The sequence below is a fragment of the Molothrus aeneus genome, chromosome 5, assembly GCF_037042795.1.
Source record: "Molothrus aeneus isolate 106 chromosome 5, BPBGC_Maene_1.0, whole genome shotgun sequence".
In the NCBI taxonomy this organism is placed as follows: Eukaryota; Metazoa; Chordata; class Aves; order Passeriformes; family Icteridae; genus Molothrus; species Molothrus aeneus.
Window position 1 is genome coordinate 34007247 of NC_089650.1, and position 16481 is coordinate 34023727.

At 37.6% G+C, this 16481-nt stretch overlaps 1 protein-coding gene across 1 annotated transcript in view; it reads right to left on the minus strand.

Annotated features, from left to right (window-relative positions):
* The window catches only part of TRHDE (thyrotropin releasing hormone degrading enzyme), a 209370-nt gene that overhangs the window by 162957 nt on the left and 29932 nt on the right, over positions 1-16481 (minus strand). Inside the window, exon 3 of the mRNA XM_066549990.1 lies at positions 7320-7446. Coding sequence (XP_066406087.1) covers positions 7320-7446 — 127 coding nt within the window. The remainder of the gene's footprint in view (positions 1-7319; positions 7447-16481) is intronic.

Here is a 16481-nt window from a genome sequence, read left to right on the forward strand (position 1 = left end):
GTAAATATACAGTTCTCTTGAAGGTGCTGTTTAAATAATGCCCAGTATATAAGACTGCATAGACTTACACGTTTCAGTAAGTCAACAACAGCCATTTCCTTTTCCACCCCAGGACAACATACTTGAGTAGATTGTGTAACACTTCTGTCTTATTTTAGATATAGATGGTGTCAGGCTTCTACCTCAATTCTGAGAGCAAAGGCCATTACTTTCTCCTTGGTACTCTAATTGATGTAGATCAACAGCATTACCTACTTCATTCAAACTAAATGCTATAGGTACAATTTTCAAAAGGAAAAAAAACATGGTTTAGCAGATTCTACTGCAATCCAATCTTCCTGAACACTGCCCAAGGATTCACACATCCCTCTTCTTGAGCACTATCTAAATCTACCACAGTATCCTCAGTGATATCATTTATCTTTTATCCAAACCCTTTTGTATTTGTTTTCCTGCCATGTAGCTCTGAGCTTTGCATGGTAACTTTCATAGTGTCACACCATGCACAGAAAGTAACTCTCACAGTATCCTAATGACATATAGACCCTGTCCTATAATAAAAACTACCATTCATAATGCCTATACAAACATGAAGTTCATTGTGGACCAAAGACCTAAGCTTTTCCTAGACACACTCCTTTAAACTAAAGCTACAGTTACTGGTATAAAAGATCTCAGCTGCTGCTCAGTCTCTGATGAACCCTCTTGACTCTCCAACATGTTATTAAAATTGTTCTGTAGCCTCTCTTAAAAATAAAATTAGTTCAAATGCTGGACATGGTCAATCAGGTATGAGAGCTTTGCTCAGGCAAGTGAAAGGAACTATAATGAAAACTACTCCAGTCACAGCTATGTAAAAAACATTTTGGATTCATGTGCTTTTTTAGGCGTTTAACCATCTCATATCAGTTAGAAGTTCAAACAGTGTTCTGGTGATTCCCATAATTTCTATGGAGTTTCTGTGTGTCCAAGATCTTACCTCATTTCATAAATCCTACAGAAGTATTCACTTCATCTTTTATCAATCTAAAAATCAGAGATCAAATTTAAACTATCCAGATTAGTTTCCTCTCTGTGTAGCCAAAAGAGATACCTTTACTGGTACCTTCTCAGCCAAAATTTCTGCTAACTCACCATAAAATGTATCATTTTCTGAAGGCATCTGTGTTTCTCACAAGGTAGAGAACTAAGAATAGTCTGCTGAAATTCAGTGCACCCACTTCTACACTGGTACTAACTGTTCAAATTACACATACTGAAGGGCAGCTTGGGAAAGATCTATTTACATTCAGATGAAGGATTCTCCTGGCTCAAAAACAGCCCTGACATTTCCAGGGAATCTCCCACAATCCCACATGCTATTACCCTCTCATAATAGCATCACTCTCAGGTGTTGTTTTTTTCTTTTTTTCTTTTTTTTTTTAATTACTCATTTAAAAGCCAAGCTGATTTAGCCAAGTAGCCAGTGGGGACCCTGTCAGACTGGGTCACCTTCTTTTTACTCTGGGCTGACTGAATTGCTACTGGCAATAATACTCCTGGACACTTTCCTTATCTGAGAGGCATGGCTTCTATTCATGTCACAGTTAAGAGGGAAAGGAAGCCACAACATAATGAAAACATTCCGTTCAGAACAGGATTATTTCCACCAGGGCCCATTCATCTTTACTCTATATAAGGCTACTTTATTCCTATATGTAACTTTTCCCGTCTCCTGCAAACAATATCAGACTAGCTACGCTAATGCAACCGAGAGAGATCAGGTACCCCTTAACAAACTTCCAAACCTGTTTGAAAGCCCATTGTGAGCCGTATTAAATTCACTAATGGAAATAATTGGTTTATCATTTGAAATAGTTTAGAGCAAGACAGTAAGTTGTAAGCGATGACTATTTTTTCCTTTCTTTGTTAACATCATACTATGGATTGATTTCCTACGTGGTTTGTTTCAGTTTAGTAATTCACAGTTCCTTTTCTATATCAGTGCATTGTTCTGAGAAAAGACATTGCTTTTCCCTATGGCTGGAGCTGGAATTTTTTCCCCCTGGTGTCCTGACCAGTTTCTGTTTTGAAGTGCACACAGCTTAGAAATTTAAAAAAGAAAAACAAAAAAAAAAAGAATTCACATGCCAAAACCACACCCCAAACGGAAGAAGTGACACAGTTTCTCTGTGTAGGAATGATCTGTATCAACAAATAGTCCTCCATGTGCAGAAGCATTATGCTTTCTTCAAGTAGTTGGTCGAAGAAAATAGCAGGCTTCAACTGTGCTGCCTAAACATGGGTGATAGTCCCAACTGAGAATTTTCAAAGCTATTAAAAAGCAATAAATCCATGTTAAACTGTCAGGTATGGGCCAGCCATGGCCCAACAGAATTTCATCTGAAAGCCAGCAGGACATTAGCTAAGAGTTCTCACAATACCCCATGGCATTTAACAGTACCAGTTAACTCTGTTTAGATGCATGAATCAAGTTTTTAGTGCCTGCTATACTAATTAATGCTTTAATTTTATAGACAGAGAAGAAAAATCAAGCTATCATGCTTGGTGTTGTACAATAATTTCAGTTCAGAGCTGGGCAGGCGGCAGGAAGCCTTGCCTTGCTAGAGAGAAAGCATAAGGGTAGAATTGTGAAACTTTTAGTATACCTTTAGCAGAGAATGCAGGCAACAACATAGAGGTTCAGCCTACAAAGAGCAGCAGAGACAGAAGGAAGGACGAACAAAGTGGAAGAAAGCAGTAGCACAAGAAGTGCTAATGAAGATGATGGAAGATCAAGTAGGGCAGAAGGCAACATTGCAATGAATAGGTCAGGAGCATGTCCAAGAGTCAAGCTAATAGTACTTAAGCACTTAAATCAAAAGGAACAGTTAATCCCTAGCACTCACAGCAAGTCAGCTGGCTAACATAACAACATCTCAACACATTTTCTCTGGCCTGCAATGACTCACACTGCATGAGGCAGCAGCAGTTCTCTCTCACCGAAATGTTCACTGTCAACCATCAGGGAATGGAACAGAGGTACATGAGTTTCTCTTAAAAATCAGAATGGAAACATTCCCCTGCTAAACTTATTCATTCTAATGCCTCAGTTATTTTCTACCTCATAAGAAAGAGTTTAAATTCTTCAGTGACATATTTTAAAAACTGAATCTTCCAAAAATACTGAATGAGCAAATGTTAATGGTCAAATCTAGTCTTCCATCATGCAGCATGTTCACTAAATCCCTTGGAAAATCATTGTCTGAGACCCTGCATTTACAACATCAGTGTTTTATGCAGCATAATGAAAAAAACCATAACATTTTTGTATGAAGTAGGTAATTAATACCTCAACTGCAACTGTAAAGGAAAAAAATCCCACCAAACAATAACAATATAAAATGTATCAGATGGAACTACCAAGTTTACTATACAGCGAATCTAGAGAAAAAGACTTTCAGAAGTCGGAAAATATATTTCACGTAGGGGTGTTGGTGGAGGAGAGGCTGGACATGAGCCAATCTGGGCTGTATCAAAAGCAGTGTGACCAGTAGGGTGAGGGAGGGGGGGAGGGGATTCTGTCTCTCTACTCCATGCTGCTGTGACCCCTCATGAAGTGGAGTCTTGGTTGGAAAAGCCAGTCAGCCTCTCCACCTCAAACCATTTACAACTAAAGAATCACAGCTGTCCACATAGCAAGAGGGCTTGATTACATTTTCATTCCCCATAGTGTGACTCTGACCTTTGAAGCCTCTCTTTTAAGGTGGTTTTTCTGTTTGTTTGGGTTTTTTTTTTCTTTTTAAATTTCTAAGCTCTGTGCACTTCAAAACATTAACTGGTCAGGGCTTCAGGGGGAAAAATTCAAGACCTCTCCAGTCTAAAGACCCTCATAAGGAAAAGCTCTATGCATACAAAGCAGTTTTTTGTGCAATGCAAACAGGATTAAAAACAACTATGTGATATAAATACAGAAATATTTTATATTCAGTAGCCATAAGAATATAATTAAAAATCCTTCTGCATACCTTTTTAGATTAAAAAAAATTCCATAGTTTATCCAGCACCACTTTAACCAATGTTTACAATGACAGTATTATAGTCTTGGGAAAATCTAGGTTTTGTTTAAAAGACACGATTTATTTTTCATAAATGAAATTCATATAAAAATTATTGGTTTAAAACCTTACACAAGCACCTTCCAGTTCAGAGTATGAACTAGAGAGTAGAAAAAAAAGCTACATGTTATGTAGAACTTTTAACTGCGGAAATTGTTAATTCCAGTCAGAGAAATTCCCAATTCACATTCATTACCAGAATTCATATCAATAGGAAAGCAAACCTACTTCTCCAGTGCATTCAGAAAGCAGTACAGATCATATAAGATGTAAAAAACCTTAGCCACAGCCATCTGATTGCATGCAAGCACAGCAAGAAAGCCTGGTGACCACCAGTCAGGTAGTCCAGAGCAACAAGAGGAATTGGTCCTGTGGAGAACACTGGCTGATGTATTACAAACTCAAGTAAGGAGCACTCATTTCAAATGCCTTGGAAATGGACCCCAATGACTCAGAAGAGAAAAAATGAACAGAGATCTTTCTGATACATCTAAAGAGCCTAAATGTCCTCAGATACTCCTACCATATAGAGAGCTCAAATGGATGACCACACAGATGACAAAGTGCTTTGTGGGTGGCAGGTCCCTTGTCCAGGGAGAATCACCTGTAGTTCCAGCTCTAACAGACAGACAGCCCCACAGACAGCACTGACACCAAAAATGTCTCACCCAATAGCCAGTACAGCACCTCCAAAGTCAACTGGTCAGTATTTCAACAAAATTATTTTGTAAACATAAACTGTACTTTCAACAAAAATAATTACATTTGGTTAAGTTTCTTCTTGTTAGAACTGAAAAGTACGTGAAACTTTTTTTTAAATCTGTTTGAAACAGAACATTTTCCATAAAACTGTTGACATTAAAAAGCTTTCCAAAGTACATTCCTCATTTTTCACTCCCACTTTCACATTTAGAAGTGAAATTAAAGACTTCTGAAATGCCCTGCTAAAGAAAACATGCTCATTTTTCTTAAAACCATAATAAAGTACTCAATCCTTTGCAGTGCTGACAGCAGTAAATCAGATGAGTCCTAAGCTTTTGGAGAGCCCAAGTGCATTTTTAGTATCAACATATCTACCTGATGCACATGCTTTTTCTATTGCTGTCGTTAATGCTGTTTTGTCTTTTCAGTTGGGAAATTCTTCAATACTACTGCAAAATCCCTATCATAGACACATTACATATTACCATTTTTAGTCCTTCAATTCATCCATCAGACTACTGTCCCTAACCTTCTAAACTTTGATTTTTTTCACAAGTTTAAAGCAAAAATAAAAATTCAGCATTTTTTCAGGTGCATTTTTAGTATCAACATATCTACCTGATGCACATGCTTTTTCCATTGCTGTCATTAATGCTGTTTTGTCTTTTCAGTTGGGAAATTCTTCAATACTACTGCAAAATCCCTATCATAGACACATTACATTATTACCATTTTTAGTCCTTCAACTCATCCATCAGACTTCTGTCCCTAACCTTCTAAACTTTGATTTTTTTCACAAGTTTAAAGCAAAAATAAAAATTCAGCATTTTTTCAGGTTAAAGACACCAGCGCATGCTTAAACATAGTAATCAGTGTTTGGTGGAACTGGAGCAAATATACCTGTATTAATATGCAAATAAAATTCTTAAAAATATTTACATCACTGAGTTAAGAAATTTTTCTTCCTATATTTACATTAAATAAATTCAACCTTACTATATTATAAAAAATTATTCTCTATAGAAATTATTTTCTTGTACCACTACTGAATGGCTAAAGTCTTCGCATAATATTTCCTATTAACAATTTTACTGCAAATATTTGATGAAAAAATACAACTTTACTTGTGACTATTCTTCCTGTTCTGTTCCAAAAAGATACAAACTGGAATATATTCACTTACAATTAGATATTTTTAAAAGATATGCCACAGCACAATGACAATGGATATAGCATGTTGGTTTTACAGACCATATGCTGCAGTTCTGAAAGATACTCTGAAGCAGATACAGTTACTAGCACTGCTGCCAGCTGGCATTCTCAATAACTACCTGAAGTAATGATGTTTGGATGTTTAGATGACCTTTAAGATCCCTTCCAACCAAAACCATTCTATGTTCATCTTTTCTATTCAACAAGTTCTTGATTATATTTTCTCTGAAATTTATGCCCCCTGTAAGCCTAGTACTTCCTTTACAAAGCATTATTAATATGTTTGAAGACATAAATGAAAGTATACACAGAAAGTTCGTGTATACTTAAATAGGCCTTATGCCTGTAACCTGTTATTAAAAGACACCAAGAAATAAATGCCACAACATACTTATAAAAATATTCATGCAATACCCTCATCTAGAAACATCAATTTCATTATCTATCTACTACACCATTAGCTGTAAGTCCAATAAACCTACGCAGCAGGTAAGGGATTTAATGAAATAAACCCTGACTTCCTGGGAGGAACACCTGTGGTTCCAACTCTAATACTTCTGATCAAATACATGCTCTCTTCCTGCTGCTGAGCAACAGGCTCTTCTGAGTCTTTATCAAACATGCTGTAAAGGAGGGAGGGTGTAATATTGTGGAAAGTATTTAAACGAGTAGGAGACCAATTGATTGTGGTGAAAGGGAGGATGAGAAGAAGCTATTTTTTAAAAAAATAGAAATTTATGGGGTTTACATTTAAAAGATCACAGTAAAACAAAATCACAGCACTTTTTTCAACAAACAACAAGACAATAAGCTTCTCTACTAATCATCATTAATAAGCCATATAAGCCATAAAATCAAAAAAGAAAAAAAACAAGCCCACAGTCCTGCACTGCTACAGGTTGCCAGTTTCCACAAATGTTTTCACTTCTGTTCCCCATTCAAGGCTGAGGCACCAAGGTACAAGTATTACAGAACAAACATCTTCCAGTGCCTATCTCATAGGAGTAAGGACCAAAACTGACAACATCAAAAAAAAGAAAGAAAAACCCAGCCCACTTATCAGTGAAAGGTCTCAGGTTCTCTACCCATTGTCTAACAAATGTAAATACTGATTCCTTCCTGCTCCTTTCATTTTCAGGTGGGAGAAAGCATATTTTGGCTTCCCTTCCTCCACAAGGAAAAATTTCTTACTTACTGATCCTCCTAAATTAACCCAAACATTTAACTTGAAATCCAATACATTACATTCCTTTAGCTGACTTAATCCCTCATTTCTGGGTTAACTTCACATTCTTTGGGAAATCTTACCCAATTTTGGCAGGGAATAGGGCACTTTAAAATAATCTTCATAAAACTCAATGAGTCTCCTTGTAATATTTAGAGCATAGTCCCCTGATCCTCTTCGGATTGCATCAGGCCTTGCATATAACCGTACCTGTTAAAAAACAAAGCAAAAGTCCAATTTCAGCATCTGCCTTTTAAACCTATCCTACCAGAAGACGTGAATTAATTACCCTACAGTTGCTATGAGGTGGCAGGACTATTCCCTTAAAGCCAAATATGATTGTCATACATTTGTCAAGTCATATCATAGTTGAAAACCAGAACTACCACAATTAAAGTTACAAAGTTCAGAAGTCACAATCTCCTACTTATTTGTGTTGCCAAGTAAAAAACTTGCACTTCTTGTATCAAAATAAATATTCGAAGAAAATACATGTGTTTGTTAGAGATATGATGGAAGAGTGGATTAGTATAATGGTTCTCTGCCTACACTGAATGTAGGCAGGATGCAGTGACTCAGTAGGAGAGAAGTTCATGGTTTGTTAAAGGCACATTATATCAAGCCCTGAAAATATTAGTAGACTGTGAAGAAAGAAAATAATCGTTCTCTTTTCTCCTCTCCGGCAGTGACACCGTTACCCTCGATGAGCTATGGGAAGACTGCAAAAACGACCATTTCTAAGCTCATTCATGTACACAAACAATTAACATTCCTGAAACCTCCATGACTGCTTCAGGCTTCTGTTTCCAGAAAGCAGTAAATTAAAGCTGTTTGTATAAGCCACAGGCTGCTCTGTTCAGTACAACACAGCTCACACATTTTAATACCTGGAGTGAACCAAGTGAACAGAACTCACCTTCATAAGTCAGAATTCAAGTATGACCCTGATTAGGGAGGTAGCAGAAATTACTGCCAGGTTATTACTTCTTCCATGTCCTTACAGTCTGTAGCAACTCCTTCATGCAAAGATAACACAGAGCCTACAACTGCTAATCAAGATGGGGACAGAAAGGAGAACCACTTTTTGTTCTCTTTCCTCATACCGTGCCTGATGGAAGCAGCGTGTCCTTTGTCTCTAGTGACTGTGACAGAAGGTCTCTCCCCACAGTTCATAATGACCTGATGTAAATGAGACTCTCCTAAAGGTCAATCCTAATAATAATATCTGACTCGCCAGTACTTTCTGTGGTAGGATTAAATCCCAGCCAGGGTTCCCAAGAAAAGCAGTAGTGCAGAAATCAGAGAGTATCAATGCAAACATGAAGGAGAAATATCAGCTTTGGAATGTTTCTAAATGCTCTACTCTGGATTAAGAAAAGCCGATGGGATTTTTGGCTTCAGTGAAAGTATTACCAAGTATTGCTTTACTGCTCTTTTCCTGAAGCAGTTCAGCTATCCAAGTGGCAACCAGATATCAAGCCTAAGTACAGTGTACCTTCAATTCTCTTTAAACCTACTGTCTCTTGAGTTTCAGTATGGAGACACATTACTTGCTTCATTACAATGTCTATCTTCATATTTAATCTTTGTGTTGTATTAGACTCAGTGTACAATCAACCATACATAGTTATCATTCATAATGTAAAATAGGTAATGGTGTAACCTGATGAGATATGTAATAAAGCAGACTTCTTATAATCACTACCTGAAAGCACATAGATCATCATCTGCGCTCCTCCAAATACTATTTTTATTTATTGCTTCCTTTCAAAGTTAACAGTAATGTGTACATTGAAATGTTCCCTTATCTACTAAACTAAATACAGGTTTTAAAACAAAACATGTATTAACCACAGAGTTTATGGAAGGATGTTAAGAATCACAATTAGATTTGTGATGAACACTGTTTTGTATCATCAAACCTTTATACACAATTCTGCATAATTGCTTTACTGGCACAGTTGACTGTATCAGCAAATTAGGGAAAAAAGAGTCAACCAAGTATGCAAAAAATCATTCAATTTGACAGTGACCAAATCTGTCCTTAATAAGAAAGAGGACAACAGAAGGGAAGAAAATAATAAGGAAATAGAAGAAAAATCAAGGTTCAACTTACTGCATTACAATGAATGTCTCCTGGCAAATATAGAAAAGGCATTTTATGGTGTCTGAGATGGAGCCAAGGTACAAAAGCTGCAATGCTGCAAACTCTCATTTGTCTCCTGCCTAATGCTGAATATAGTTTTATTTTGCCCATAAAGTTTCCCTATGTGCCCCTCTGCCTGCCCAGAACAGCTCTGGACTGCCAGGCCTCCATGGCTCACACCAAGGTCACCTGTAAGCTGGAACACAGTTCAGAAACTACCCACACCTTTGTCCAGGTCTCTCAGGGGCTTTGAGGCAATAGATATCGTCAAAGCAGTCAACCATCTTCAAACACTGGGTCTTGCTTCTGCCTTTCACCCAGCAACCACTGAGCATGAAATGTATGGAGAACCTTGGACACACCACTACAGACCTACCCCAGCCTCAGAAATTCCCTCTTGGTCAGCAGAGGGCTACCACAGGGAACAGTCTGTGACACTCTGCCTACCTGGCTAGCTGCTTTGGATGGCACATTCTGGTCACATTAGGTGCCATTCACAAAGTGAGGAGCTTGGTCCAGAATTCACTCTAAAGGTTGGCACCTCTAAGTTTGAAACTGAAGCCCCTAACTTTCACACACTGATGTTTCTTTAATGTGTTTGGGCTTATTTTGACCATATCTTACTTCCAAAGCCATCAAATAGGGACTATATTATTTCCTTAGTTTATAAGAAGATTTTCAGTCAAAAGTAATAAAGTTTTTATATTCTGCTCCAAAGAGGAACTTAAGTAAAACAGAATGACAATTAAGACATGAGATTTGTTTCGATTAATTTGTTTGCTTCCTACTTTCATTTCAAAAGACAGGTAGGTAGTGTTACTTTAAAACTGCATTGGACTGAACAACAATGCCGAATTTTTATTTATTTTCCCACAGGCTGTTTGACCACTGTCCTAAGATTTTGATTTTACAGTAATTTAAATAAGAGAAAAAACTAAGTTTTGTGCAGGGTCGGCCTAAATATATAACTACAAAAGACAAACAGGTTTCCAGTGTAAGTGCATTCGACACTCACCACAATGGCACCTACTGCCCTGCAAACATTATTAATGCTCTTCTTCATAATCTTTGCAAGATTAGGTTAGACTATTATTTTCATGTAAGAAAGTGGAGACCAAAGAGAGACTAAGTAATTCTGGGTGCCTATCTTGACACCTCTCAATGTCAAGTCTATTTAACAGTTTTATTGCACATACTTAAAGCACTGTTCCTATTATATCTTACTGCAGTGGTGAACACTTTATCAAAGTTTTGGCCACAGGTGCCTTAGTTTGGGCATTCATGAAATCAGCAATATATGATTAATGACTAAATGAGACTCTTCAGTTTATGTTATTTACTTGGCATCCCACAGCAACTCTGGTGGCAGAGGCAGGGAGGGAATTCAAAGCAGGCATTCATCCTTGTGACCACTTAACAACCTGCACCAAGCACCTTCCACATCTGGGAATTAATAAGGTAGGTTCTGTTTGGACAACAGGTATATGAACAGAACACTGTTGGTCTTCTGATGCAGTCAGAAGCGTCCACTGAAAAATATCAGAAAAATGTTATGAAGAATCATATTCGTAATGCCACTGCAATAATACCAACAAATATAATAAAGTTTACACAGTTAACCTAAATTCTGAGGGTTTTTCTTAGCTCTCTTACATCTACATTGGCAACCACTACCAATTTTTCAACAGGAGTTTTGACTACAAAGAAGAAAAACCCAGCCCTCTCATTTCTCCCTCAAATGGAACCACACTGACTGTCTCCTTCCTATCACAAGTTTGAGCAACTAGGTTTGTGCCTGCAGCCCTACAAACCAGATCTCCTCTATAAGATACTTGTTAATAACTCTGAAAGTTATTAGACATTCTAAATGAAATCTCGGCAACATATATTTTCTCATTCTTTTCTAAAGTGGGCAAAAATGTGAGTTGTTTCCCCTTGTTTGCCTTCCAGAGGCCTGGAGTAGTTTCATAAGAACTTTAAATAAACTCAATATTCAGCCACACTCAGACAACATTTAAAAAAAAAATCATTGTGAAGTATTATTTTAAAAATATTAGTAACCTTACTCAGGTTCTTAGAATTATTTTGGCAGCATTAGCAGAAAAAGTACTAAAATATTCCTGAAACTTGTATGGTAAATTCCTTGTATTTGTTGTAAGTGATCAACAGCCTACTCCTCTATGGTTAGTCAAAATTATTTGATATAGAACAGCATACTTTTACAAACAATTTGTAAATATTGCAACGTTTTCTCTAGTCTCTCTCAGTATTTCAGCATCTGCTACACAAAATAAGTCGAAGAAATTTTAAAAATATTGGTAATACCAGGTTGCCAGAACAGATAAATGTGGTTGTAAAATAAAAACTGTTTCCCACAGAGAGTCAAGATATATGCTAAGAAATGTGCAACATACTTAAAACAAATCTCATCTAACTGAAGTCAGGTTATTACAGAGCATGAGAAAAATCTTTCTATCTACAATAGGTAAAAATTATCCATCAAAAAGAAAGCTAGCACTTGAAAAGAAAAGAGAGATTTTCTTGTCTTATTACCTCAGAGCACTTCCAAAAACTGTGAACTAGTAACTATCTACACTGGGTAAAATTCTGACAAGTACAACTCTAGACAGCAACACACACCTTAATTTCCAGAGAATAGCAGGTTCACCAAAATTGTTTCTGTTGTACCAAAGACTAGTGATAATTTCACCATGTAAAAAAACAGAGGAACAGAATAAAAAGAAGTAGAACTGTTCTGTTTTGAAATTTTAAAATCACTACTTTTCTCTTTTTCTTTTTTTTTTCTTTTTTTTGCATTAAAAGTTAAGTGAAAAGGAGCAGAGGATTAAATGGATGACAAATGGTAAGGAAAAACCTGCAGTAATTTTTTCACACTATGTGAAATACTTTGGGTCAAACCAAAGGGTTTGTACAGTTCTGTAGGTAGAAAGAATATGGAATACGTTCAGCATTTTGATCACAGCAACAAAAAGGGAAAATCCATTATTTACATGTGTCTAATTGCAGAAAGACTGTGTTCCAAAATTCTCCCATACATGAATTTACTACAGATAAAGGAAGACCAGAGAGAACTGCACAATGTTCTTCCTCTGGCACTAGAAGATACTTTTGCCACAAGCCTGCCAACCTGCTTTCCCAGGGAATTAAGGAAGTTGACAACCAGGCAGATGTTACAGTAAGAAGTTTGCATGCCTGAAGCACACCATACACCAGAGCCCACCTCTTACTGTAGAATTAAATATGCACATCTACATTTGAAGTAGCTTTTGAAGACATTATTTTCTATGTCACCTTCTACTTCATGTGTGCAGCCCCTTTAAAACCTTTGTTCTTCAAATGGTGCTATGTTTTTAGGGGAGCATCACCTTGCTTCATATCAAGATATTTGTATTCTTTTATTTATTGCTATAGTAAAGTTTACTGATCACAATAATCCTCTACAATAGTCTGCATTCATTCTGCAAGGCATCTTTTCTATAAATGTTTAGCCATCTTTTCCATGTCTTAAGACCACTCCAATTGCCATCACTGTCTTCCCCTATGCCCTGGGGGGAATCACAGCTCACTGGATGAAAAATCTTGCTCCAAGGAAATAAAGTGGACCTCTATTTTAGCAAGGAAAGGCTTGTGAAGTCAGATGGCTCAACGGGCTCTGAAGAGCTAAAACAACATCTGCTGACTTCAACTGAATGACTCCTGTTAACTACAGGGGCTTTCAGACATTATGGAGACATGACTGGTCCAGCCTCTGGGCTAGGGACACTTCTACCAAGGCAATCTTCACCAACAGCATCTGCCATGTGTACAGTCTCTGTTTTTAGATCACCACTCGAGCAGTCCTTGTTAGTCAGTTGCACAGTAAGAAAAAAAAGGAAAAAAAAATTTCTTTACATACAGGACTGTGCTTTGGCCATGGCCACTGATAGCTCAGATCATGCGAAGCAGGACTGGATCTCACACCTGTATCTCATGCTATAAACAGCTCTCTGAATCTTGAAAACAGCCTGATGCAGGATTTACATGGGGGTAACTACTGCTGTATCTCTGTCACAGAATCAGGTACAAAAAGGTCAGCTTTGAGGCCGACAAGGGGAGAAGAGGCATGTATAATCCTAACCCCTGGATGACACCATCTGATATCACAGATATTGCCAACCATCTCACCACACAAAACCACTCCCAAAGGTACCCATATGGAGAGCCTTTTCCTATCTCTGAATGCTGTCACATCACATAGGCATGTGGAAGCAAAAGAGACTTGAGCCTTGCTCTCATTTAGCTTCCTGCTATTGGAGAGATGCTGATCTCGCCAAGCAAACACGGCTAATGTTCCAAGGCTGGCGCATACCTGTTTTGCTAATGTATAGGTGTCCGCTTCTCCTTTCGCCTGTCTTTGATCCATTTTGCTACATGTACTTAAGTCTGAACAGACAGAGCAAATGAGAGTGTGGAAACTGAGCCTAAGTCTGGTGACAACCATAAATCTTGTTTTCTCAGGCAAGCACGGATTAGGTAACCTTGTATCAACACAGGAATCCACTTCACAATTAAGGATAGTTATCCCTCCCAGTTACTTCCCACAGAATTAAAAGTAACTTTGTCAGGTGTTTTAAAGGAGCTTGGAGTGCTTTCCCATTACGAAACAGATGTTTCCGCTCATCAACTGGTGTCAGCAAAGCCATTCTGGGAATAATGTCTCTTCTTTAATCCCTTCCTCAAAGCCAGCAGGCTCCACATAAAGCACTGCTCTTGGGAGGCCCCTCCAGATCAGCTCCAGTTCTCTGTGTGACTATACCCCCAGGCTTAGTCCAGCACTGGTACATTTGGGATATTAAAATGATTTAAAAATCTCAGTTCAGAAAGGGCTTATGTGTTAGTTTAATTTCAAATACGTGTTTAACCTCAGACATACCTTTACATGTTATAGATACAGAAGCCCTGTATTACAACAGAGCAGCACTTACAAATTTTATAAAGGCAGATTAATAGTGTGTTGCTCTTTATTTCATCTGCAGCAACTTCAGTAGTGACACTCTCAGCTAAAAAAACACATGCATTGCCTCTGTACTTCAATTTACTTGATAATCTGAAATCTTTTATAGTTATTTTGCTCACTGACTATTTTAGGCACAGGTATTGTTTTTACTACTTCAATAGAAGAAGTAGTAAAAGAGATAAAGATATGGTCACATCACACATTTAATACAGCAGATATATGTCTGGATCCAACAGCCATAGCTGTGAACTCCCTGGATCACTTCTGCAACCAAGGCATTGCATCTCAAATGGGATTTTAAATGTGATAAATTCAAAATAAATAACAGTTCACTACACACACAAACAAGCTACAGGCCAGGTTCCACTAAGAATATGTATGAATTGTTTCACATGTGCATGCGCATACCTCCACAAGTTTTGTGTGGTGCAAATGCAATAAATTTTACAACACTGATAAGTAAAGGGGAGCAAGAGAGAGGTAGCTGTATTGAAATATCAATTCTACTGTAGTGAGCATAGTTAGATGTGATAATGGGAAGAAATTACAGAAGAATGCCTTTTTTCAATCTCCTATTCATTATTCATCAATACTCAAAAAAGACTGCATGATAATGAAATGTGCTTACTAAATACCGAAGGAACAGCTCACCTTTAAAAGATGATTTTACTCCAAACTGAGCAGTCACACACAGCACTGCATTAAGCCTTTTTTGAATATAAATAAAACAAAACATGTTTAAGAATTTGAAGAATTGTCTTAGAGTTAGCTGAAATCAATGAACATTCAATGACCTGCTACTTAGGAAACACCTCTGCAAGAGACTGGATGGAACTCTTTTTTATAGTAAGCAAACATCATCTTGGAATCCTCATTCCAGATTCAGTTAACAGACCAGTTAAAGAGAAACCATTACTGAAGACAAAGTGTAAATTAAAGAAATGGTCACTGACGGAATTACAGTGGTGGAGAGATGTCTCAGGGAACTATATGCAAGCATTAGGGGGGCCAGAACATTGTTGCAGGGCAAGGGAAAGAAGCCTTGAACAGAAATAATTGATATTCCTGGACAAAAACTTGTAGCATGACCCTGAAGGAGAAAGAAGTGAGACAAACTTCAGGAGTTCCAGGTGACAGTGGGCAAATGAGGATTATTAAAGCAAAAAGACTGCCAGGTATTTTCAGAGTTGTGAAAGAGGGAGAATAGTTTTGTGCAGCCCCTTTCTAAGTAAACATGACCACATGGGACAAGCATCTTGTTGCCTCATCAATTCCTCATCTGAACCAAAACAAATGCAACCGCTCCAGCCAAAGGTGCAACAATATATTCTACCAGGAGGCAAAACTGTCATGCAGACATGCTGCAATTTCTAACTTGAGATCATAAAATACTTTGGAAAGTTAATGAGCTGCACTCACATATAAATCCAACCAGTGCTCAGCTGGCATACAATAAAATACTGGCTATGTCACTGACCACAGTGCCATTAGGATTAATTTAGAGCACTTAGAATCTCTATCATCTTGTTGAAATGGCTCAGGGACAGAAAGTGAACATGTTAACAACTAATGTAGAACAAATGTAATTACAGACACAATTTCATAGCCATTTCAGCCAACTAAGACTGCCACAATCTCACCACTACATACTCAGTCATTTGGGCTCAACTCTTCTATTACATCAGCACTGGACTTCATCTCCTCTCACATGAGGAGATCTCTCATCTCTCATATGAGTCAGCTAACTGTGCCAGGTAGGTAGTGTCCACGTAGCCCAGCTTACTCACCTGGCCACCACAGGTTCAGTGCTAGAAAAAGCATGAGAAAGCATTTGTGGAGAGAAGAGAGGACCAAGACAGACTGCTTACAGATTAATTTAAGTTATTACAGAACTTCAACCTACAAACAAGGTTCAAGTTCTTCCAAAGTGCTACTGTAGGGAATTCAGTGTCTAAATTGTTGAGATTCACAGTGGTTAAAGCTCCTTCCAGTTCTTTGTAGCTGGTGAAAATCAACATAGCTTCAAGTTAACAAAGCACAAAGATTTACACTTTTTACCTATTACACAAAGTTCTATATCAC